Here is a 26,694-nt window from a genome sequence, read left to right on the forward strand (position 1 = left end):
GCGCTGACACGACGTAGAGGAAGTAGTCGTACGTCTTCACAATCCAACCGATCAAGCACCGAAACTACGGTACCTCCGAGTTCGAGCACACGTTCAGCTCGATGACGATCCCCGGACTCCGATCCAGCAAAGTGTCGGGGAAGAGTTCCGTCAGCACGACGGCGTGGTGACGATCTTGATGAACTACAGCAGCAGGGCTTCGCCTAAACTCCGCTACAGTATTATCGAGGAATATGGTGGCAGGGGGCACCGCACACGGCTAAGGAATAGATCACGTGGATCAACTTGTGTGTCTAGAGGTGTCCCCTGCCTCCGTATATAAAGGAGCCAAGGGGGAGGGCTGGCCGGCCAAGGAGGAGGGCGCAGGAGAGTCCTACTCCCTCTGGGAGTAGGATTCCCCCCCCCCCAATCCTAGTCCAACTAGGATTCCTCGGAGGGGGAAAAGAGGAGGAGGGGGCCGGCCACCTCTCCTAGTCCTAATAGGACTAGGGGAAGGGGGAGGCGCGCAGCCCATCTAGGGCAGCCCCTTCTCTTTTCCACTAAGGCCCACTATGGCCCATATAGCTCCCGGGGGGTTCCGGTAACCCTCCCGGTATTCCGGTAAAATCCCGATTTCACCCGGAACACTTCCGATATCCAAACATAGGCTTCCAATATATCAATCTTTACGTCTCGACCATTTCGAGACTCCTCGTCATGTCCATGATCACATCCGGGACTCCGAACAACCTTCGGTACATCAAAATGTATAAACTCATAATATAACTGTCATCGTAACCTTAAGCGTGCGGACCCTACGGGTTCGAGAACAATGTAGACATGACCAAGACATGTTTCCGGTCAATAACCAATAGCGGGACCTGGATGCCCATATTGGCTCCTACATATTCTACGAAGATCTTTATCAGTCAGACCGCATAACAACATACGTTGTTCCCTTTGTCATTGATATGTTACTTGCCAAGTGATGTGTATTACCGAGAGGGCCCAGAGATACCTCTCCGATAATCGGAGTGACAAATCCTAATCTCGAAATACGCCAACCCAACATCTACCTTTGGAGACACCTGTAATGCTCCTTTATAATCACCCAGTTACGTTGTGACGTTTGGTAGCACCCAAAGTGTTCCTCCGGAAAACGAGAGTTGCATAATCTCATAGTCATAGGAACATGTATAAGTCATGAAGAAAAGCAATAGCAACATACTAAACGATCGGGTGCTAAGCTAATGGAATGGGTCATGTCAATCAGATCATTCAACTAATGATGTGACCTCGTTAATCAAATAACAACTCATTGTTCATGGTTAGGAAACATAACCATCTTTGATTAACGAGCTAGTCAAGTAGAGGCATACTAGTGACACTTTGTTTGTCTATGTATTCACACATGTATTATGTTTCCGGTTAATACAATTCTAGCATGAATAATAAACATTTATCATGATTATAAGGAAATAAATAATAACTTTATTATTGCCTCTAGGGCATATTTCCTTCAGTCTCCCACTTGCACTAGAGTCAATAATCTAGATTACACTGTAATGATTCTAACACCCATGGAGCCTTGGTGCTGATCATGTTTTGCTCGTGGAAGAGGCTTAGTCAACGGGTCTGCAACATTCAGATCCGTATGTATCTTGCAAATCTCTATGTCTCCCACCTGGACTAGATCCCGGATGGAATTGAAGCGTCTCTTGATGTGTTTGGTCCTTTTGTGAAATCTGGATTCCTTTGCCAAGGCAATTGCACCAGTATTGTCACAAAAGATTTTCATTGGACCCGATGCACTAGGTATGACACCTAGATCGGATATGAACTCCTTCATCCAGACTCCTTCGTTCGCTGCTTCTGAAGCAGCTATATACTCCGCTTCACATGTAGATCCCGCTACGACGCTTTGTTTAGAACTGCACCAACTGACAGCTCCACCGTTTAATGTGAACACGTATCTGGTTTGCGATTTAGAATCGTCCGGATCAGTGTCAAAGCTTGCATCAACGTAACCTTTTACGGTGAGCTCTTTGTCACCTCCATATACGAGAAACATATCCTTAGTCCTTTTCAGGTATTTCAGGATGTTCTTGACCGCTGTCCAGTGATCCACTCCTAGATTACTTTGGTACCTCCCTGCTAAACTTATAGCAAGGCACACATCAGGTTTGGTACACAACATTGCATACATGATAGAGCCTATGGCTGATGCATAGGGAACATCTTTCATATTCTCTCTATCTTCTGCAGTGGTCGGGCATTGAGTCTTACTCAACTTCACACCTTGTAACACAGGCAAGAATCCTTTCTTTGCTTGATCCATTTTGAATTTCTTCAAAATCTTGTCAAGGTATGTGCTTTGTGAAAGTCCAATTAAGCGTCTTGATCTATCTCTATAGATCTTAATGCCTAATATGTAAGCAGCTTCACCGAGGTCTTTCATTGAAAAACTTTTATTCAAGTATCCCTTTATGCTATCCAGAAATTCTATATCATTTCCAATCAGCAATATGTCATCCACATATAATATTAGAAATGCTACAGAGCTCCCACTCACTTTCTTGTAAATACAGGCTTCTCCGAAGGTCTGTATAAAACTAAATGCTTTGATCACACTATCAAAGCGTTTATTCCAACTCCGAGAGGGTTGCAGCAGTCCATAAATGGATCACTGGAGCTTGCACACTTTGTTAGCTCCCTTTGGATCGACAAAACCTTCCGGTTGCATCATATACAACTCTTCTTCCAGAAATCCATTCAGGAATGCAATTTTGACATCCATCTGCCAAATTTCATAATCATAAAATGCGGCAATCGCTAACATGATTCGGACAGACTTAAGCATCGCTATGGGTGAGAAAGTCTCATCGTAGTCAACCCCTTGAACTTGTCGAAAACCTTTCGCGACAAGTCGAGCTTTGTAGACAGTAACATTACCATCAGCGTCAGTCTTCTTCTTGAAGATCCATTTATTCTCAATTGCTTGCCGGCCATCGGGCAAGTCAACCAAAGTCCATACTTTGTTCTCATACATGGATCCCATCTCAGATTTCATGGCTTCAAGCCACTTTGCGGAATCTGGGCTTACCATCGCTTCTTCATAGTTCGTAGGTTCATCATGATCTAGCAGCATGACTTCCAGAACTGGATTACCGTACCACTCTGGTGCGGATCTTACTCTGGTTGATCTACGAGGTTCAGTAGTATCTTGTTCTGAAGTTTCATGATCATTATCATTAACTTCCTCACTTATTGGTGTAGGTGTCGCAGAAACAGTTTTCTGTGATGTACTACTTTCCAACAAGGGAGCAGGTACAGTTACCTCGTCAAGTTCTACTTTCCTCCCACTCACTTCTTTCGAGAGAAACTCCTTCTCAAGAAAGTTTCCGAATTTAGCAACAAAAGTCTTGCCTTCGGATCTGTGATAGAAGGTGTATCCAATAGTTTCCTTTGGATATCCTATGAAGACACATTTCTCCGATTTGGGTTCGAGCTTATCAGGTTGAAACTTTTTCACATAAGCATCACAGCCCCAAACTTTCAGAAACGACAACTTTGGTTTCTTGCCAAACCATAGTTCATAAGGCGTCGTCTCAACGGATTTTGATGGTGCCCTGTTTAATGTGAATGCGGCCGTCTCTAGAGCGTATCCCCAAAATGATAGCGGTAAATCAGTAAGAGACATCATAGATCGCACCATATCTAGTAAAGTACGATTACGACGTTCGGACACACCATTACGCTGTGGTGTTCCGGGTGGCGTGAGTTGCGAAACTATTCCACAATTTTTCAAATGTACACCAAACTCGTAACTCAAATATTCTCCTCCACGATCAGATAGTAGAAACTTTATTTTCTTGTTACGATGATTTTCCACTTCACTCTGAAATTCTTTAAACTTTTTAAATGTTTCAGACTTATGTTTCATTAAGTAGATATAACCATATCTGCTTAAATCATCTGTGAAGGTGAGAAAATAACGATATCCGCCACGAGCCTCAATATTCATCGGACCACATACATCTGTATGTATGATTTCCAACAAATTTGTTGCTCTCTCCATAGTACCGGAGAACGGTGTTTTAGTCATCTTGCCCATGAGGCACGGTTCGCAAGTACCAAGCGATTCATAATCAAGTGGTTCCAAAAGTCCATCAGTATGGAGTTTCTTCATGCGCTTTACACCGATATGACCTAAACGGCAGTGCCACAAATAAGTTGCACCATCATTATCAACTCTGCATCTTTTGGCTTCAACATTATGAATATGTGTATCACTACTCTCGAGATTCAATAAGAATAGACCACTCTTCAAGGGTGCGTGACCATAAAAGATATTACTCATATAAATAGAACAACCATTATTCTCTGATTTAAATGAATAACCGTCTCGCATCAAACAAGATCCAGATATAATGTTCATGCTTAACGTTGGCACCAAATAACAATTATTTAGGTCTAATATTAATCCCGAAGGTAGATGTAGAGGTAGCGTGCCGACCGCGATCACATCGACTTTGGAACCGTTTCCCACGCGCATCGTCACCTCGTCCTTAGCCAATCTTCGCTTAATCCGTAGCCCCTGTTTTGAGTTGCAAATATTAGCAACAGAACCAGTATCAAATACCCAGGTGCTACTGCGAGCATTAGTAAGGTACACATCAATAACATGTATATCACATATACCTTTGTTCACCTTGCCATCCTTCTTATCCGCTAAATACTTGGGGCAGTTCCGCTTCCAGTGACCAGTCTGCTTGCAGTAGAAGCACTCAGTTTCAGGCTTAGTTCCAGACTTGGGTTTCTTCTCTTGAGCAGCAACTGGCTTGCCGTTCTTCTTGAAGTTCCCCTTCTTCTTTCCTTTGCCCTTTTTCTTGAAACTAGTGGTCTTGTTGACCATCAACACTTGATGCTCTTTCTTGATTTCTACCTCCGCAGCTTTCAGCATCGCGAAGAGCTCGGGAATAGTCTTGTTCATCCCTTGCATATTATAGTTCATCACGAAGCTCTTGTAGCTTGGTGGCAGTGATTGGAGAATTCTGTCAATGACGCAATCATCTGGAAGATTAACTCCCAATTGAATCAAGTGATTATTATACCCAGACATTTTGAGTATATGCTCACTGACAGAACTGTTCTCCTCCATCTTGCAGCTATAGAACTTATTGGAGACTTCATATCTCTCAATCCGGGCATTTGCTTGAAATATCAACTTCAACTCCTGGAACATCTCATATGCTCCATGACGTTCAAAACGTCGTTGAAGTCCCGATTCTAAGCCGTAAAGCATGGCACACTGAACTATCGAGTAGTCATCAGCTTTGCTCTGCCAGACGTTCATAACATCTGGTGTTGCTCCAGCAGCAGGCCTGGCACCCAGCGGTGCTTCCAGGACGTAATTCTTCTGTGCAGCAATGAGGATAATCCTCAAGTTACGGACCCAGTCCGTGTAATTGCTACCATCATCTTTCAACTTTGCTTTCTCAAGGAACGCATTAAAATTCAACGGAACAACAGCACGAGCCATCTATCTACAATCAACATAAACAAGCAAGATACTATCAGGTACTAAGTTCATGATAAATTTAAGTTCAATTAATCATATTACTTAAGAACTCCCACTTAGATAGACATCCCTCTAATCCTCTAAGTGATCACGTGATCCAAATCAACTAAACCATGTCCGATCATCACGTGAGATGGAGTAGTTTCATCGGTGAACATCATTATGTTGATCATATCTACTATATGATTCACGCTCGACCTTTCGGTCTCCGTGTTCCGAGGCCATATCTGTATATGCTTGGCTCGTCAAGTATAACCTGAGTATTCCGCGTGCGCAACTGTTTTGCACCCGTTGTATTTGAACGTAGAGCCTATCACACCCGATCATCACGTGGTGTCTCAGCACGAAGAACTTTCGCAACGGTGCATACTCAGGGAGAACACTTCTTGATAATTTAGTGAGAGATCATCTTATAATGCTACCGTCAATCAAAGCAAGATAAGATTCATAAAAGATAAACATCACATGCAATCAATATAAGTGATATGATATGGCCATCATCATCTTGTGCCTGTGATCTCCATCTCTGAAGCACCGTCATGATCACCATCGTCACCGGCGCGACACCTTGATCTCCATCGTAGCATCGTTGTCGTCTCGCCAATCTTATGCTTCTACGACTATCACTACCGCTTAGTAATAAAGTAAAGCATTACATCGCGATTGCATTGCATACAATAAAGCGACAACCATATGGCTCCTGCCAGTTGCCGATAACTTGGTTACAAAACATGATCATCTCATACAATAAAATTTAGCATCATGCCTTGACCATATCACATCACAACATGCCCTGCAAAAACAAGTTATACGTCCTCTACTTTGTTGTTGCAAGTTTTACGTGGCTGCTACGGGCTTTAAGCAAGAACCAATCTCACCTACGCATCAAAACCACAACGATAGTTTGTCAAATAGACTCCGTTTTAACCTTCGCAAGGACCGGGCGTAGCCATACTTGGTTCAACTAAAGTTGGAGAGACAGTCGCCCGCAAGCCATCTATGTGCAAAGCACGTCGAGGGAACCGGTCTCGCGTAAGCGTACGCGTAAGGTTGGTCCGGGTCGTCTCGTCCAACAATACCGCCAAACCAAAGTATGACATGCTGGTAGGCAGTATGACTTGTATCGTCCACAACTCACTTGTGTTCTACTCGTGCATATAACATCAACATAAATAACCTAGGCTCGGATGCCACTGTTGGGTTTCGTAGTAATTTCAAAAAAATTCCTACACACACGCAAGATCATGTGATGCATAGCAACGAGACGGGAGAGTGTTGTCTACGTACCCAACGCAGACCGACTGCGGAAGCGCTGACACGACGTAGAAGAAGTAGTCGTACGTCTTCACAATCCAACCGATCAAGCACCGAAACTACGGTACCTCCGAGTTCGAGCACACGTTCAGCTCGATGACGATCCCCGGACTCCGATCCAGCAAAGTGTCGGGGAAGAGTTCCATCAGCACGACGGCGTGGTGATGATCTTGATGAACTACAGCAGCAGGGCTTCGCCTAAACTCTGCTACAGTATTATCGAGGAATATGGTGGCAGGGGGCACCGCACATGGCTAAGGAATAGATCACGTGGATCAATTTGTGTGTCTAGAGGTGTCCCCTGCCTCCGTATATAAAGGAGCCAAGGGGGAGGGCTGGCCGGCCAAGGAGGAGGGCGCAGGAGAGTCCTACTCCCTCTGGGAGTAGGATTCCCCCCCCCCAATCCTAGTCCAACTAGGATTCCTCGGAGGGGGAAAAGAGGAGGAGGGGGCCGGCCACCTCTCCTAGTCCTAATAGGACTAGGGGAAGGGGGAGGCACGCAGCCCATCTAGGGCAGCCCCTTCTCTTTTCCACTAAGGCCCACTATGGCCCATATAGCTCCCGGGGGGTTCCGGTAACCCTCCGAGTATTCCGGTAAAATCCCGATTTCACCCGGAACACTTCCGATATCCAAACATAGGCTTCCAATATATCAATCTTTACGTCTCGACCATTTCGAGATTCCTCGTCATGTCCATGATCACATCCGGGACTCCGAACAACCTTCGGTACATCAAAATGTATAAACTCATAATATAACTGTCATCGTAACCTTAAGCGTGCGGACCCTACGGGTTCGAGAACAATGTAGACATGACCGAGACATGTTTCCGGTCAATAACCAATAGCGGGACCTGGATGCCCATATTGGCTCCTACATATTCTACGAAGATCTTTATCGGTCAGACCGCATAACAACATACGTTGTTCCCTTTGTCATTGATATGTTACTTGCCCGAGATTCGATCGTCGGTATCCAATACCTAGTTCAATCTCGTTACTGGCAAGTCTCTTTACTCGTTCTGTAATACATCATCCCGCAACTAACTCATTTAGTTGCAATGCTTGCAAGGCTTAAGTGATGTGTATTACCGAGAGGGCCCAGAGATACCTCTCCGACAATCGGAGTGACAAATCCTAATCTCGAAATACGCCAACCCAACATCTACCTTTGGAGACACCTGTAATGCTCCTTTATAATCACCCAGTTACGTTGTGACGTTTGGTAGCACCCAAAGTGTTCCTCCGGAAAACGGGAGTTGCATAATCTCATAGTCATAGGAACATGTATAAGTCATGAAGAAAAGCAATAGCAATATACTAAACGATCGGGTGCTAAGCTAATGGAATGGGTCATGTCAATCAGATCATTCAACTAATGATGTGACCTCGTTAATCAAATAACAACTCATTATTCATGGTTAGGAAACATAACCATCTTTGATTAACGAGCTAGTCAAGTAGAGGCATACTAGTGACACTTTGTTTGTCTATGTATTCACACATGTATTATGTTTCCGGTTAATACAATTCTAGCATGAATAATAAACATTTATCATGATTATAAGGAAATAAATAATAACTTTATTATTGCCTCTAGGGCATATTTCCTTCACTATTCACCTGAACCGCCAAACTGTTGGTCGCAGCTCTCCAAGAAAAAATTCTATTTTTTTTGCGGAACCTTAGCCTTCCAAATAACATCCCACTGTCTTCTTTCCTCATTAACAGCAGCACTGGATATTCCTGTCTCGCCCTTGTTGTCCTTGAGATTTAAAGCCAGTCTGTACACACTTTTCACAGAGAACATACCACTTTTCTCATAGTGCCAAGCAAGTAGATCACCGTCTCCCACAAACTGAATGCGTAAGTTTAGGATCTCTTCGGCATCATGATGAAAGAATGAATGCCTAATTAAATTTTCATCCCATCTTCTCGTCCCGCTTATGAATAATTCCGACACCCACTTCAGTCTAGTTCGATGCTTTTTAGCTGTAATTTTTAGTCCCGAAATTCTTGGGAGCCAGTTATTTCTCCAAATGTTAACATTTTTACCATCGACGAGACTGGAAATTTAAAAAGTCCCATGGCATAAACTAGCAGCGCTTGCAAAACAACCTTGATTTGAGATTCCTTAATACCAGTAGAAGCATACTTTTCAATCCAATCTGACGCTCTTTTTAAAGCCTTATCTTTGCTCGACTAGAATTTCCCAACCTTCATTCTACCCTCTGGCACCGGAAGACCAAGATACTTATCCTCAAAACCTTCAGCAGTAATATTTGGAATAACCATCGTGGACACCTGATCCTCCACACTGCACTTTTTGCCAAATTTAATGGAGCACTTATCCGGACTAAGAAGCTGACCAGCTCCTTTCTCATAATCCGACAGAATAGTTTTAACAGTTAAGGCTTGGTCAATGGACCCTTTGAAAAAAGGAGGTTATCATCCGCAAACAATAAGTGAGATATATCAGGCCCTTGTCTTGTAAGATTAAACTCTTTAAGAACACCTTTCTCACAAGCGTCCTTTAACAACAAAGAGAGAGCCTCAGCCACAAATAGAAACAAATAAGGAGATAAAGGATCCCCTTGCCTGAGTCCACATGATGGGTAAAAAGGTTCCAATAGTTGTCCATTAAACCACACCGAAAACTTCACAGAAGTAACACAAGTCATGATCCAATTAATCCATGTTGGCGCAAAACCAAGAGCCCCAAGCATACTTTTAAGAAATTGCCAGTCCACACGATCATACGCTTTTGCCAAGTCTAACTTGTAAGCGCAAAACTCTCCATGCTTATCTGCTTGACCAACTGAGGTCTCCGGTACGCGAGCAAGTGTTATTTATGTTCTGGAGAGCTTGGCATCTGAGGAACGATTTGATTTTTGGAAGAGGAAAAGAATCGGTGAATGCATCTGTTATCTTCGTGGAAAATTATTGGAAGACTTTCTCCACTTCCAATGCCCGTGTGCAAGTGGACCAAAGCACCAAAGGGAAGGGGGTGATGGGGAATGGGGAGAATCTTAGTCCGCAAAAAGAGAATGATCGTGCTGGTTGGAAGCCTCCGGAGCAGGAGTATATTAAGATAAATATTGATGCTAGTTTTGTGGAGAGCTTGAAATCTGCTAGCATTTGGGTTGTCGCTAAGAATCATCCGGGAGAATTCCTGGTGTCTTCTTGGGATTTTACTCGAATGTGCTCCAGAGCGGAGGAGGCGGAACTTCGTGCGTGCCTCGCCGGGCTGTACATTGGTATTTCTCTTCACAAACCAATTATCTTGGAAACTGACTGCTCCTTTGCTGCATCTTTCCTAGCGAAAGAAACTGTTGACAGGTCTCCTTATGTGGATCTAAAAATGGAAGCGATCAGTGCCTCCAAGTTTATTGTTGATCTCAAGATTGTTAACACTGATAGGCAGGCTAACAAGGTGGCACATGAGATAGCAAAATTTAGTTTTGATACCATGTCCGATGGTATATTGTGTAATTCTATTCCGCCCTGTGTGGCTAATTATGTAATGAACGATTGTAAGACTATTGTTATTTGATCAATATATGGGTGGAGTTTTTTTTTTCAAAAAAATAGTAAAGATAAAGCAAGTCATGCAATCTGACAGAGAGAAGGTAAATAACATATGCAAATGTGAACTAGAACCGAAAATATCTAGAACAGACAGTAGAGCAAGTTGCATATATGAAGTAGAACTTAACATATCTAGGGCAAACACTAGAACAAGGAACTGTGGCAGGACCTCTAACAGAAAAAACAAGAACACGTATGAGACAGCAGCAGCAGCAGTAGCACTGGACTTGGGGTCGGTGTCCTCGCCAGCCATGTCGTTGAGGAGGTTGTCGACGTCGGGGAAGAAGTCGTCGTCGGGGAAGTAGTCGTCGGAGTCCGGGGCGTCCGTGACAAAGAAGTCAGTAGTCGCGCGAAGCGCTCCCTAAAAACCTTATCACCCTTCTCCCATACAGGTCTCAAAGAGGTGTGGTTTCGGAGGCCTACTGTCCCGACTTGCGCTGCACGCCGCAAGTCGGGATGGGGAAGAACGTAGCAGCAGCGCAGTGCTCAGAAACTTGCGGGCGAGAGGGAGATGGTCTTTCTGATGCTTTTCTCTGGAGAGGAACGACCTTCCTTTTATAGACACAGGAGAAGAAGGCGAGAGGCTGCGCCGGGAGCTGAAGGGAACAAGGGAGACGAAACGAACAGGCAGCAGCCGAAGGGTGCAGCGTTCGTATTCAGTATCCACTACAGCAAAACTTTCCAGCTCCCGAGCGACCTTTCATATATCCGTAGTGTGTGGCAAAATTTAGACATCGGCTCGGCTCATTCTAGCAACCCGCGGCGCGTCGTGACGAGGCGGGCGGCGGAGGAGGCGCACGCGTGAATATCCCTCTTATTCTCATGCTCTTACATGTGGGGAAAAAACCTTCCTTATAAAGAGGTCCAACTCCCTCTAAACTAGCAATGTGAGACTAAACTTTAGTAGTTCCCCTTGCCTGCCACGAATGGGCTAAGTGGGACTCTATGATTTATTAGGAATTTCTGAAATTGTTATTGGGCTAGCCCATAAATAGATAAAATTCCAGCAACATCATCATTTGATGTAGACAATGGTGAAAACAGGTGCTAAATTAGACATTTGTCTCGATCGAGCGCCTGCCCTTACAGGGGCAGAGCCAGGATTTGAGCATAGGGGGAGGGGGGGGGGGCGAAGAAGGCATTGAAACACAAACATATTTCAAATCTTAAATATTGTAGCAATATCAAACATATACCAGAATGTTTTTTACATTAAAAAAAGCTACATTTCTACTCACTGGTTTGAATGATCTACGACCCCAACCCAGCCGATCGAACAAATCAATAATCTCATAAACTTTGACCTCACAACTATTTCCTTCCCAATGTATACCACCATGTAATATCAAACAAAACCGTCACCCATTTTATTTCAAAGGCACGTCTTGATAAGTTTGATTACTAAAAAAAGGCTCGATATTTGCACTTGAGACTGGGAGAGAGATGACCAATTGCAATAATCTATCAACCATTGAATGTGCGGAAGTTTTACCTGTTATGTCCAATAGGTTTGCTTTGTGGCATGTATCTCTATGATTGGATTTGCATCTTCAAAAGTAGGTTGCTCGGTGGTGTCTTCCTCTTTATGATCTATGCAATTCTAGTACAAACAGATACATAATCTGTTAACTGGTCTGATAACCAAGAAAATGAACTAACTACTAACAATTGATTGATTGGTTTGTGTGATAAAAAATGACGCTGAAATATTATGAATCTATAAACCATAATACCTCTATCTCAGATCAAGTTAGAGGAATTGAGTGTGGCGGTGCTGCCCGGCTGATCATTGTCCCATAGAATTGTACTGGATTGATGAGCGACAGCAAAAAAGCTTTGCTAAACATGGAACGTGGATGGCGCGGACGCCCAGCGGCCATGATGTTCAAGTGTTCGATGCAGTGCTAACCCTAGCCGCCTAGCGCGTCGTGCGCAGCGTCGGCGCGGAATATATGTAGTCTAGGAAGTTGCCACAAGCCCACAATGCATTAGTGCAGCGGATGGATGGTGTGTATTGGGTAGGTACGTCCGTACGTGCAATCTGGCCGTTGTTGCGTTGTTGGGCTTTGACACTTAAAACTTAGCCCATATCCTTGCTAATGGCCGGAGTAATTAAGCCTATTACTAGTCCCCGCTGAAACTTGCTGGGGGTGGCTATTACGTACTCGCTGATCCCGACGAGGAGTCAAGGACTAGCTAGTCAAAACTCAAAACGCGTATGCACTTTGCCTGCGAGAAGAGAGCACATCCTTCCTCGCGGCCAAACTGCATGCATGTGTATGTGCGGTCTACACAGCACACACGTAGACGTAGCAACATACACGTGCATGCCCGCTGTAGCGTCTCACACAGTGGCGGAGCTAGATGCGGACTACACTTGGGGCTGTGCTATGTTGAGTGATAAACTTCTATGATTTTCTATGCTTTGCATGAAGAAATTATAAAGGAAGTTGTTTCTAGGCCTGGGGCTATAGCCCTAACTGCTCCAGGCCTGTCTCCGCCACTGGTCTCACACATGATTTTCTTACATGTGCGCTCCACATACAGCGTCGCTGCGGGTTGCACGAGCTGAAGAGCGAGAGGCCACCGCCGAAACGCGTCTCAAGAGACACAAAACGGAAGAGACAACAAGGACACGGATTGCAGACGAGGCATAGCTATGAACGGTAGCAATTTAGGGACCATCGGGCATGAGCACGACGCGGTGGCTGTGCCGTCTGTGTGCATCGATCGGCCGGGGGAGGGAGCTGCTAGCCCAAGCATGCATGCATGTGCGCTCTCTGCGCTATCTTTTTCCATTCCGATGAAACCTTTAAGCTACCACCGTCCAGCGGACGAGAGCGACCGATGTTCGGATCAGTCATTTACAACCCGTGACATGTGACTGCGAAAGGCGGCTTTGCTGTATTGCTGCACCCATCTGCATAAGTGTTGCATACGTGTTGTGTTGCGGGCTTGCTACTGCTGCGCGCTGCACCTTTCTCTCTAATTTGTACTGTGTGTTTGTGCTGCTTGTGCATGACGAGCAAGGCATGGACTAGCTTAGCTAGATACAAGAATGACATAGATTGCAGATGAGATGTGATCAAGCAAGCTTTTCCGCCACCGCAACCGCGAAACATAGGAACGGTAGCTAGGTACCTCCGGCTGGCAGCGAGCATGATCGAGCACGACGCGGTGGCTGTGTGCATCCATCGACCGGGCTGCCTCAAGCATGCATGCAGGCATGTGCGGTCTCTGCGCCATCTTTTTCCCTTCCGGTGAAACCTTTAAACGTCCTAGCTACCACCGTCCAGCGAGAGCGACTCGTGTTGGTTTCAATTATTTACAGCCCGTCACCGTCCTTGCTCTATCTAACAAGAAAAGGAGACGCTGCACCGATCGGCAAACGGTGCTACTACATCTCAGTCGACTGAGTCGATGTTATATTCCATTGATCTTGCACCGATTCGATCGAGCCTGCCCGCGTTTGTCATGCATGCATGCATGATTCAACACTACACCACGGGGCACGGGGTCGCTCGCTAGAAGGCCCCGACCATACATGTCATCTTTCTATGGTTGGGCGTGCATGGTTCGACTATTTGTTTCCGGACCAAGATGTGATGTGACGTCCTAGTTCCACTATTACAATTGAATGAATACTTCAGTCCTTTCCTAGGAAACAAAAGTAGTGCCGCATAATTTTCTTGAAATGCATCAACAGATCAAAGACCGGATCCGCATGGCACATGAACAACTTCGAGATGGCCTAGTTGAGCATTTGTGGTGGCTCCATGGGCCACAATCTCTCATGTCACTTCATGTTTTATTTATTTACAGTAGTTCATTAATCTCAACTCTATATTATGTTCGGATTTAATTTTGAAAAATTGTTTAATTTTATGCAGTGGAAACATGAAGTTTTTGATTATTGATATGTCAAATAGGAGTTTAAATGGATTGCATATGCACTAGAGGGATCGACATAAGGGCATCTTCAGCCGCGCCTCCAGGAAGGCCTCCCCAGACGTTTTTTTTGCGCCGACGCCGAAAAAACGGCCCAATCACGCCCCCAGGAGCCCGATTTTCGCTGGCCTGGGCCGAAAATAGCGCCGGCGGACCCAGGCCGAACCCGGCGCGCTGGTGGGCGCCCGGGGGCGCCGGGGCGAACTGTTTTGGCGCGAAAAAGCCGCGGGCCAGCCGCGTCAGGGACACAGCGGCTCGTCTTCCCCCAACTGCCTCGGTTCCCGCGGGGAATCAATGGCAAGGCTGCCGCCGGTCAGCCTTGCCATTGATTCCTCACGGGCGGCGCGCCGACGCCTTCCCTCCCTCGCACGCGTACACACGGGCGCGGAACGGCTATAAAAGCCGGCGGTCGCCTGTGCCCACACCAGACTCGCCCCTCGCCGCCGCCCAGCCCCTCTCTCTCCGTCTCCGTCTTCCTTTCCCGAGCGCCACCGGCAGCCCCCCTCTCTCCCTCTCTACCATCGCCGAGCCCGTCGTCATGGCAGAGCGCTTCCCCGGAGACGAGGCGGCGGCGAACGGCTTCGGCCGCCGTTCGCTCCGCGAACAGGAGTCCTGGCTCCTGTTCCAGGCGAACATCCCGGCGCCGCCGGACATGCGCGCCGGGCCGACGGGGTGGCGGCTCAGCGACGGGGGAGTGCCCGTTCCCCCGTTACCCGACGCCGTGGCGAAGCCCAGGTACTTCGCCGAGGAGGTCGAGGTCGCGCGCGCCTCCCTGACCGACGACGAGCGCTCCCTCCCCCAGTACGCCGCCGGCAATCACACGGCTTGGGCGGCGTACTTCCGGCGCCGCCAGCAGCAGCGCCTGGCCTCCACCAACGGCGCTTCGATGGTCGGCGGCGTGAAGAACAACGAGGGGCGCCACCTGTGGTGGGGCATCCCCGGCCGCATGCTGGATGGCGTGCTGGCGTACCTCGACGGCGGCAATAACCCACCGTTGACCTATCCTGCGACGGGGGCCGCCCCGTCGCAATACCGACGTGCATGGGCACCAAGGAGGTTCGCCTCCTCCTCTCGCTCATCTTTCCACTCCTCCGGTTCTTCGGCGCTTCTCGGCGTCAAGGCCGAGCCCGCGGCGGAGACGCCAATCGGTCGGCGCACTCGCAGCGTCGGCATCGTCATCAACGAGGGCGGCCAGCGCGCCTCCTCCTCGTCGGCTCCTCCGCGGTTCGTCAAGCCAAAGATGGAGCCGGGGCTGGCGCCGGTGAAGACGGAGCCGGGGCTGGCTCCGGTGAAGGCGGAGTTCGACGACGACGACGCGGCCCTAGAATGGGCGCGTCAGGACTCCATTGCGATGGAGAAGGCGCGCCGGGAGAAGGAGAAGGAGCGCCAGCGCCCCGCCCTGCGCCGCTTCGAGGAGCGCTGACGCGGCCGCGATGAAGACGGGGTCGTCGTCTTTATGCAACAGCGACGACGATGACGACGCGCCGCCGCCAGTCCGTCATGGCGACGCCGGGCAGGGGTCCAGCAGGGGCGCCCGCGTCAAGGAGGAGAAGGCCGACGACGACGATGGCAGCGACGGCGGCGACGACTTCAGCCCCTTTCTTTTTTAGATTAGGTTAATGTAATGAAAATGCGCGAATTTCACCGAAAATTGCCATGTTTGGCCGAAATTTAACTAGTTTTTATCATAACTTCGCCGAACGGTCTTTCTTTTTTTATTTTAATACGCGCCTGGGGGCGGCCCTGGGGGCCGACGGCTGGGGACCGACTCGTCCCCAGGGCCATTTTTTGCGCCGTCTCACCCCCAGGCGGCGCTTTTAGACGTCCCCTGAGGGGCCAACGGCTGGAGATGCTCTAAGGGACAAGACGATTTTCATGGGTGGTTTTAGGTAGTCTATGGGGGTAATTTTTCCTTGAGTGAGGACGACATGCAAATTTTTATTTTTGAGTTATAGCTGGCTTGTACGTGTGCTTATCAAAGTGTATGTTGGGCCCTGAGATTGGGGGTACCCAGGCCCGTCTGCCTGCGGCCCAGGACGTGGCGCATGCCATGGGCCTAGCACGGCCCACCATTGGACTTCATGAGCAAGACCCTCGCGAGGGCCCCCGCCTCGCAAGGCGCACGTCAGCAAGCGTCGTCAGGAGCTCCCCGAGGCCTTCTCGCAAGGTGGCCTCCCGAGGTCCCTCGCGGGGCGGACATGTCGAGGGTTGCTAAGCCCCGCCTCGCGCCGCACGTGGGTGACGCGAGCCACATCGAGCGGCGCCAGGAGCCGTGCCAGCAGACACAGACAAGGAGGCTTTCCTCTTTTGTGCTAAGGGAGTAGGCCAGCTTGCCGTTCCCAAAGCAATTTCCAAATGTTTCCTGTTTGGTGCAAGAAGACCAAGGCTGGGGGCTCACCAGGACAGAGGTCATCCCCGAGCCCACCAGCTCGTCACGGCAGGAGGCTTTAACAGGCGAAGACTACTTTTGTCAGGATAAACTGTAGTCCTGTCCCCCTTCAAACTAGCCGTTGTGGCAACCCTTTTCGCCTTGTGTTTTCGGGGGAAGAGGACCAAGGCCAGTATAAGTAGGGAAAGCTGGCGCCATAGGAGAGAATCAAACCCTAGCTAGCCAGAACCCACCTTTATACTATCTCTCATCCTCAAGCAATCCCAACCAAGCAGGAGTAGGGTCTTACATCGTAAGGTGGCCCGAACCTGGGTAAATTGCCGTGTTCATCGTTCTTCTTCCGTAGCTCGAACACGCCGGAGTGTCGCCATGAGGCCGCGAAGCAAAGAGGTTGAGTAGGCCGAAGGAACCAGCGATCCCCAGAGTTCGAACCTTGTTGGGTCCCCGGAGCCCCGATTCCGACAGTGTACATGCATCTAAAATTTCACTTCAATGGCATCAAATTTCCTGAAGTGGGTGAAATCTATTATTATTTAACATTATAAAGAATATTTTCCTTCCGCCTTCTAGTGATTTTACGATTTCCTTGGCATCATTGCCGCGTCTGCGTTGTTGAGAATGGAAGTGGGTGAAACGATGTCTTTGCCTCTAACTACGTTTTGGTGATAATGACACATGATTAGGGGACAAAAAATATTCATGAGTATATTAACAAGTATTAGTCCCAAGGAATTGAAGTATAAATATGTTGGAGACCCCAAAGAAAAAAAGATAAATTAAAAAAGACAGTGTATTTAAATGTCATCCTACATTTCTATCTTTGTGTCCCAATAAAAGCATATTATTGATAGGGGCTTTGGCGAATGCCGAAGAGTGGGGATTCATGCCAAGTAAAAAGGATAAGCCACTTTGTCTGATATGCTCTCTGTTGGATTTGCAATCCCTAAATTAAAAATGTGTAGTCGCAGATTCACTCCCCTGGTCGAACCTTTCGTTCTTTCATAGGTAAGATAAGTCGGAGTGCACATTCATCGATTGCAATATGAGCATAGCGTCCGCTGCGAGTTGCTCCAACACATGGCACATAAGATGCAGAAAAGTTCAATAAAAAAATAAAATGAAAACTGTTTACTAAAACCTATCGATACGGTATCTGATGTTACATATCGATGGTAGAAACAGTTCAAAATTATACCCTTTCTGACTTTGAACAAAATAGCCCTTGTATCTATTTGACCATTTGTGCTTTATATAAAAAGACTGTTTGGCGAAGTGTGAACAAATTTTTTTTTTGAGAGTACGCAAATTGCGTACCTTAGCTTTATAGAAGGAGAGAAATACAGCCATACAACCACCTCTACCTCTCGCTGCGAACAACGAGTGTAGCACAACTCCACACCGACACAAACAAAGACAACCACGCACGACTACACAACTACGACATACATGAAATATAAATGACGGGAGGGCCAGAGGTTGAGAGCAGGTTAATTTATGTGAAGTACATGGTTCTAAATACAAAAAAAATGATCAGTGATGTTTTCCTTTAGTTGAATTACAGTGATGGTTGATATTGCGCACGAAGTCTACCAAGCTGACGATTGCTCGGTACATTTGCGGCGGTTCATGTGGACACGCACTGCATGCTGCTGCTGCTCGTCCGGAGATGCATGCTGCTGCTCACATCAACAGTTTATTACTAGTAAACAGCTCGTACGTGCAGGCAAGTTAACACCTCATCAACTATAAAATGAGAAGTTAACACTTGTCCAAATTGGGGTGCCTGATTATTAATCAATTCTACCACAACTTAGTACGACATGCATATATAGCTGGACGAAAACAACACAGGAGTAGGCAGTCATGCATGCACCTACCGATGGACCATCCACATACACTGTTCTCGAACACTACTGATTAACCGGTGAACAGAAAAGGAAACGGTGGCGAAAATCTACACTATTATTAAAAAAGCAAACGTAAATTCTCTTAACTCCACATAACAAACTGTATACGGGATAACCAAAGCCCTCCGATGAAATCAACTTAAGTAGATCCTACCGTTGAAATTACGCTAATGATCTGCCACGCAAATCAACGTCCCGGATTGGATGTTCTGCCGAGCAGACGCTCTATGGTCTGTCAATTTCCATCCCCGATCCACGCCCGCAGCTCCGGATTTCCGGATTGATTCCACCGGAATCGTGGCTCCTCGACCCATTTTTCTTTGGCCCCACATCGAAAAGAACGGATCCGCAGCAACCTTGCCCACCATGGAGGCGGTGATAGCGGCGACGGAAGAGAGCGTGCGTGCCAATGGGGCTACGAAGACGGTGGTCGTGGCCGAGGACGGGCGAGATCACCAGGGCGACAACAATTACGGCGGCGGCAACAACTATGGCGGCCTGCGGTGAGCGTAGCAACTACGGCGGCCGCGGCGGCCGAGGAGGAGGAGGAGGAGGCCAGAGTCAGCCGCCCCCGACATGCACCAAGCCGCACTGCCACAGGGCCTCCCCTCTTCGAGCGCTACCGCGCAGAGGCAACACATGAGTAATGCTACATCAACGGGGGATTTTAATACGGGGTTCACGGGCTAGATGAGGTGGACCAGTAGAATTGCATATTAGGAGGGGAAGGCCCCACACCCCCTGAAAATCAGGAGGGGCAGAGAGATTTGTTTAGAAGTAAGCCTCGTAAAACGCCCGTGATTGTCCGTGACTCTAGCATTATTGGGCAACACAACTCGGGAAGAAGTTCCAGGCGATGGACATCAGTCGTGCCGCCGTAGATCCAATCGACCGGCGATGGAGCAGTTATTGGCGTTCCTCCGCGCGGCACCAGGTGCATCACTCCTCCTCCACAATCCTCTCCCCGCCTCGCGGTCCCTACCAGAAGCCTTGCAAGCCGCAGCCTCCCAGATCCTCCTCTCAACGCATCTTCGCTTCCCCTGCGACGTTGCCGGCTTCACGATCTCCACCATGATGGGAGTCACAAGCTCAAGGGAGTGCGTCGAGGCCATGGCGATATTGCTCCCTTCCTACCGTCCTCACCGTGTTCCGCCACTTGCGTCAGGAATCCATGGCGCAGGCGGAGAAGCCTCCTGCCGAGGAGTGATCCCTCCGTCATAAGACGAGGTTCTTCAGTTACACTTACACACCCGCAGCTTAAAATTTGTTCCTTTCTATTTTTGCAGATTTTGAATTCAGTGTGGTAGAGAACACCCACAAAATCATCACAAGGATTCATGAACCTACTTTCGAATGGAAGAATGTGATGTTCAATTGCCATTAACCCGATCGATCTCTTGCGTGGTAAATCTCCAATGGTCTGAATCTGGTTCCTCTGCGGACTATTATGATGTTTACGGAGTCGGATTTGGTGCAGGGGAAGGGGAGACCAAGGAGGAAATGGCGACCAAGAGGTGCGCAGGCACCCTGGGTGACAAGGGCCTCAGGGGGGAGAAGGTGTTCCTTAGTGCCGATCTGAACGTTCTGTTGGACGACGGCCTGAACATCACTGGTGACAACCGCATCCGCGCCTCCATGCCGTCCATCAAGTTCCTCATGGGGAAGGGCGCCAAGGTTGTCCTGGCCAACCATCTGGTGAGCGCACGCTTCTGCCATTCAGTCAGCCTCCCGTGTGGCGCACGACTGTAGCTGCTTGATCTCGTGAGCAACACCACTGGATGGCCCAGCCATCCCTTCATCGCAGACCTCGCTGGTATATTCCTTTGGGATCCCTATTCCTTTCTTGCTGTTCTGACAAAGGAAATTTCAAATCTTGTGTGTTTTTATTTGATACGCCCTGTGCCGAACTGCCGAAAACTTAATTCTAAGTGCTGCGACTGAAATTCCTGTTAAGTTCATATGTTGCAATTCTGAAACTGGATTTTGTGTATGTATTTATTCTAATGTCCGTCGGATCAACTGTGCTAATTTACTTCTCATGTTGAACAGACGTGCGATACTGGGTTTTGTGTACTTTCAATAGTCTTGCAATTTTCGTTAGGATTTGGTGCGTAAGCATTTTCACATGATTTCTAACAATCCAGTTCATCTTTTCGTTGCAGAAGACTAACCAACTAGACGCAGATCCATTTGATTCTACTAAGTGTCCCAGGCTGTGTATGCTAGCCTCCTCCGCTACATTTGCAGGCCGCCGAGTCCAACTCCTCTGCGGTGCAGATCACCCGCCCACCGCGCTGCGCAACTCACGATGCAGGCGGCCCTCCTCCACGGTGAGGTGTTCTTCATGCTCATCGATATTAGTTTAATTCAGAGTCTGTTTTGGTGTGTTTGGAGTGTGGATGGTAAGATGATGTGCTCAAATAGAATTAGAAGAGCAGGCATATCCATATGGTGGTACTTTTTTCATAATAAATGGTGGTGGTGCTAATTAACTATTGGCTCTCAGTTTGATTCAGAGTCTAGGTGCACTGCTAGAAACTTACTTTAGCAATTTTGCAAAGAAAAATCGACTTTTTGTTCAGCTGTTTGAACTTACTTTTCATATATGCTGATCACAGTTTAATTTCAAAATGAAAAGAGAATCCAATCCATACTGTGCTATAGTACTTTTTGGTGTAAACTAATTCAAGAGTACTACTTGAAATATGATGGGGAATACTGATGATGCGTCATTTTGGACTAATCTTCTTAACTGAGACCAAATTTAAATGCCCTAGAGGCCGTAACACTAGGATGACTTACTCCTTTCAGCATCTAACATTTATTACCAAAAAAAAACTGAGAAAACTCCAGTTATGGTGATCATGTAGGCATGAGCCCCTGTGTTCTGGACAACTAAGGTTACATGCAAAATTACCTGATCATGTAGCAATTCGGATTGAGACGCATGCATTTAGATTGGGTGGTGAAGCGAGCTCGCCATTTTATTTCTCTGAAAGAACTATACAGTGATCTTTGGCTATTGCTTTCAGTATTACAGTGACAACCTTTCTATGGTATTTTGTTGGACAACTTTTTGTGTAATATCTAGCACCTCAATATACATTAAATAAGTGCAAGCTTGGGTATATATTTTTCTCTCTCTCATGTTGTATTCATTTTATTTGCTCTGCTACTTTGGGTAAATAGAATCAGGCACAAGCTCCAGTTAGTTCCTTATTTTGTCTGTTTCAGACTTAGGATTGTAGGGAAAAGTGTGAACTATGAATTCATACCAGAACTGGATTGGCCATGGCACGTCTTCACCGACGAGTCATGACGTCGACAACAATATTGAAGATTTTCCGTTTCCTTTATTTTCAAGCATCTCTCAAAAGTATAATATATGCAGGTTCATCATTCATGCGAGGGATATGAAAGATGAAACAAAAGTAAAAGGTGTTTATGCCTACGGGCTATGGAGCATCATAATGTTGGAGGAGTGTCGTGCCGATTTTATAAATCCAGTAGCATCCTACTACTCGCAGTTTCTGTGGTTCAATCAAATCAATAGTACAATTTTCAAACGAAATATGTATATGACAACCGTGTGGCAGATTGCGAAACTGCCACACGCATCGAGCGCCATCAGTTCCCTCCCGATCTTCTTCCTTTCCTGCATGATTTTCGGCAAAAATAATGCTTGGACTAGGATTTGATCTTTGGTCTGCAGGTAATCAACAAAGGGAGCTAACTACTTCACCTATGACACTCATTGTTGAACAAGCTAAGGGAAATACTGTTTTTGACATGTTTTGCCTTTAATATGTTAGCACTGAAAAACTTTTTGTTTCAAGCATCGTGGTAACTTTGATCATTGAGAATAAATTTGTTGAACCCGTCCCTCGGTAATTTCTGTAAATAGCACGATAACATTCACGCCATAGACCTGATAATTTAGATACAAAAATCGTGGTAACTTTAACCATTGGAAAGACAAATGTGAAAAGATACCTGATAATTTATGTGTAAATAGATGGTAATATACGCAACGCACATCTGATAAATGAGGTAGAAACACCATGGTAGTAACTTTGATCGTAGGGATTTTTTTTAAAAAGATACTCCGATATCTTCTGTGTAAATAGCACGGCAGTATACCTCCCTCCCCTGGCATTTTTATGTGTATATAGCATGAAAACATATGCACTACGATAACTAAACACCATGATAAGTTTTTGACCCATGGGGGGGGGGGGGGGATTTGTTGCTGAAACATATCCCTGATAAATTTTGTGTAAATAGCATGATATTTTAACCACTACGGGCTTGATAGGTTACCTAAAATCACCATAATAACTTTTTGTTCCGGGAAAAAGTTGTCCAAAACATCCACAATAATTTTTGTGTAAATAACATGATAATATAAGCACCGCATAACCGATAATTTGCAATATAAACATGATGGTAACTCTTTTACCAAAGGAAAATAAGTTGTTAAAAACATACACTCGCATAGCGTGTGGGCCTCTTGGATGAACACAACACATGGCGTGCCACGGGAAAGTCACATAATGTTTAGTGTCATGAGGGGCACACGTGCTATATGCGTGATACGTTATGCAAAAAACACAATGGTAATTTTTGACCTATGGAAAAAGCTACCGAAACACACCCAGGTTTTTAGGTGCAAGTACCATGAAATATACGAACTGTAGACCCGGTAACTCATGTACAATCCCCCACGGTAATTTTGACTGGGGGGACGTTGATGTACATATACCTTGATAACTTATGTGTAAGTACCACGGTATTTTACACATCGAAGACCTTATAACTTGTGTACAAAACACAGTGGTAACTTTGAAGGGGTGTAGTTGTTGAAGCATAGTACATGATACGTTCTATGTAAATAGCACGGTAAGTTATGCAACACAGGCCTGATAACTTGCATACAAATACCATGGTAACTTTGTCCTGAGGAGAAATCATGTGGTAGACGTGAAGAAGTGACAGTTTTCTCGGGGGTGAGCACTCGAGATGTGCGGGAGAAGCAAGTTTCTCGGGCGAGCCTGCGGGGTCGTTTGGGAGGAGGCGAGGTCAAAGGACGAGGGATCATGTGGTACTTTAAAATGAAAAAAGTAGAAGTGTGGCAGTTTTGCTTATATGGCACACGTGTGCCAAATATCACAGCCCATTTTCAAACGATAAATTTGTTATGGTTAGATATAATTTTTGAAGTTTCGAGGTTTTGTGAGATGAGATGATGGCTCATATATGTCATTTTGGCAAAAGTCCCACTACGGTTATATCTTGTAGTTCAATTAGATAATGCAGTTTTCAAATGATACGTGATATGGTGATATGCTTTTATTTATGTATTTCCTATATTCCTCACCACCGGCATTTGTGCATGAATTGGCTACATGTGTGCAAAGCTAACCAAATAAGAATGAGATGAATTACATGTCTGCAAAACTAACCAAATATGAATGAGATGAATTTCTGGGCCGCAGTTTGTGCCAGAGCTTACTAGGAAAGAAACGCTCCATGGCAAAATGACCACTCTCCTATTATTTTTATTTTCACCTGTTTACGGACTTCATTCTTCACCAGAAGCCGCGGAAAATATTTATGAATAGCAACAAAACTAGCAATAACTATGTTTGTTTCTATGCCGCCCTGCTCCATGTAAGTCGACAAGTCTTTTACAATATCAGTCGGATAACAAATATAATTTTTCACCATGTTAATTTTTTTAATCTAAATTAGACTTTATTCCTCAAATAATTCTCATATCGTTTACAAGGAGATGTTAATTAGCAATACTACATGCTAGAGTCCATTCCCTGGAAGTACTTAACTTCCTCTTTGCAGAATCCATATATTATGTATTACGTACATGTAAAAAATATGCTTACACGGGAGATTTTTCTTCTTCTCACGGTTATACGTACATTGCACGTGCACGCTTACTAGTAACATGAAGCGCCACACTCTTGAACTTCTTATTTTGCGGATTGCTGTAGCCTGTTCTCGCTTCTCATCATCTTTGTCACCGACCCTCTGGAGATTACTAAGAAGATACTCCATGCACAATCGAGAGTGGCCAACATGCATGAGTATGTATGTAAGAAAACTGGAATATGCTACGATTTTGTTGCATTTTTCCCCTTGTGCATGAGTAAAGAAATATAGCAAAAGCAAAAACGAAGAAAAGAAAAAAAGAAAAAGAGTACCTGCCGGTGTTGTGTTCTCTTCACCGGCGACGGCGAGAAGGAGTGCAGTAGTTGGCTACTATCAGAATGAAGTTGGCTATGATCAAAGCTAGAAGGCCTACACGGAGAACTGTGTGGAAACCAAAATTTGTTGTGTGTCAGTGCCATTCGTTTTTGAATGAAAGGAAAAGGAAAGAAAGATCCTAGGCCATTAGTAGGATCGAGAACTCACGGCCGCTGTGGTCGCTGGGGTCATCACTCTGGTCGCTGCGGTGGAGACATCGAACCGAACGTGGCAGTTGAAACCCACCACCGCGGCCGCCGCGGGCCGCGTCGAGGTCCCAGCCCACGGCCTGCGCCGAGTCCTGCAGGCACCCGGCGCAGTCCGCCGCCGTGAGGTCGCCGGCGCACTGCACACGCACGCGGACCGTGCTGCTCACGATGGCGAAGTCGCAGCCGCAGCCGCAGCCTTTCTCCACGATGGTTTTGTGAACCACCCTCGTGCTGGCTGGCATCACCGGCTTGGAGAGCCTTCCGGCCGCGCGCTGCGCCATGAGCTGCGCCATGGCGACGAGCTCGGCGTGCAGGCCGGCGGAGTAGAGGACCCCGGCGCTGGTCTCAGAGTCAGAAGCAGGGGCGGCGGCGTCGCTCGGGAGCGCCAGGTGGAAGCGCGCTCGGAAGGCGTCCTGGCCGGGCGAGGAAAAGTTGGTGTCGGCGTACGAGAGCGAGCAGCCCTGGCTCAAGATGCCGGCGCGACGGCTGGTGGCGCCGCAGCCGGCGGTGAGGTTCCTGGCGGCGTCGGACAGGCAGCGGACGCAGTCGGAGTCTGAAGGCGGCGTGGCGGAGTCGCCGAAGCAGAACCCCCGGGCGAACGCGCCGTCGGAATGCAGGGAGGCGAAGCGCGTCGGCGCGGCGGCGGAGGGGAGGGCGGCGAGGAGGGGCAGGACGGTGGCGCGGAACGCCGCGCCGTCCGCGGCGTCCGTGAGCGCCGGCGCCGGGTGGCACTGGAGCACTGCAGCAAGCTCCTCGCTACAGGTGACGGCGGCCGGCGCCGCGGCGACGAGGAGGAGGAGGGAGAGGGCGATCGCTGCAAGCTGATGCATGTGATGTCTACACACGTCGCGACTCACATTGGAAATAAGAAAAAGAAAAGCGTACGCACTGCATGCATGCATGCAGTAGTGCACCAACACCAACGATGTACTACGTACTCCTACTAGATAAGGTGAAATGAATTCTTTCACGAAATAAGACTGGTGCGCGCTTGCAACCCCGTTTTCCAAGCACGTCGAGTCGTGAAATACTCCTACTCTGGGTCGAGGACAGCTCGCCATTGACGATACACAGACGAGCGATGGCGACGGCCCGACCGGACTTTAACTAAATCGCTGCGTGCCGAGCGACGCGTTTTTCCCATTTTGGGACGTACGGTTGCGTCTCGCGCATGTGCTGCTGGCCTCATAAGAGAAGAAAAGAAATTGGCGCGTCGCGTGCATGCACCGTTCGTTTTTTTCACCCCTACGCGCTTACGTACGGTGAATGGAGAAAAATTCAGCAGCAGCAGAAAGGGACAGGGATCGAAGGAGGCTAGCTTGCAACGTCTCTCTTTATAAGTGACCCACCCCGGCCGTCCTCTTCCAACTCTACCACGTAATTAAGCCTCATCGGCGTGGTGGCCATGAGTCCATACGACGTGGGTTTTCTCGAGGGCTTTGTTTGCGGCGTGGTGGCCATCCCCGCTCTCCTGAGCACCATGGGGATCCTCGGCCACATCGCCCATATCATCGCCGA

At 47.2% G+C, this 26,694-nt stretch overlaps 2 protein-coding genes and 1 long non-coding RNA gene across 4 annotated transcripts; 2 read left to right on the plus strand and 1 right to left on the minus strand.

Moving 5' to 3' along the window:
• Positions 1 to 9,884: 9,884 nt before the first annotated feature.
• LOC147984040 (uncharacterized) lies at positions 9,885 to 10,427 on the plus strand. The gene has a single exon (XM_087540960.1). The coding sequence runs from the start codon at positions 9,885 to 9,887 to the stop codon at positions 10,425 to 10,427; it is 543 nt and encodes a 180-aa protein (XP_087397086.1).
• Positions 10,428 to 18,231: 7,804 nt separating this feature from the next.
• On the plus strand, positions 18,232 to 24,395 carry LOC147984041 (uncharacterized). Of its 2 annotated transcripts, XR_015615823.1 has the most exons (5): positions 18,232 to 19,640; positions 19,993 to 20,110; positions 20,184 to 20,519; positions 20,869 to 21,036; positions 22,098 to 24,395. It is a non-coding gene; the product is annotated as an uncharacterized LOC147984041 (long non-coding RNA). The 2 variants fall into 2 exon arrangements; XR_015615822.1 differs by having other exon boundaries at positions 18,238 to 19,640; positions 20,869 to 24,395.
• Positions 24,396 to 24,530: 135 nt separating this feature from the next.
• On the minus strand, positions 24,531 to 26,193 carry LOC147984042 (uncharacterized). Its single transcript, XM_087543327.1, has 3 exons — positions 25,136 to 26,193; positions 24,925 to 25,033; positions 24,531 to 24,761 (listed from the first exon to the last, which is right to left on the minus strand). The coding sequence occupies exons 1-2, from the start codon at positions 26,076 to 26,078 to the stop codon at positions 24,945 to 24,947; spliced, it is 1,032 nt and encodes a 343-aa protein (XP_087399453.1). The 5' UTR covers positions 26,079 to 26,193; the 3' UTR covers positions 24,531 to 24,761; positions 24,925 to 24,944.
• Positions 26,194 to 26,694: the final 501 nt, after the last annotated feature.

The sequence above is a fragment of the Triticum urartu genome, chromosome 2A (genome assembly GCF_056163025.1).
Source record: "Triticum urartu cultivar PI428250 chromosome 2A, HENAU_Tu73, whole genome shotgun sequence".
NCBI lineage: Eukaryota > Viridiplantae > Streptophyta > Magnoliopsida > Poales > Poaceae > Triticum > Triticum urartu.

Excerpts from the sequence above, each read along its gene's own strand:
- LOC147984040 (XM_087540960.1), top strand. The coding sequence starts at position 9,885 with ATGGGGAATGGGGAGAATCTTAGTCCGCAAAAAGAGAATGATCGTGCT.
- LOC147984042 (XM_087543327.1), bottom strand. The coding sequence starts at position 26,078 with ATGCATGCATGCAGTGCGTACGCTTTTCTTTTTCTTATTTCCAATGTG. Across the intron at positions 25,034-25,135 it reads CCCCAGCGACCACAGCGGCC|TTCTCCGTGTAGGCCTTCTA; the intron begins GTGAGTTCTCGA and ends GTTTCCACACAG.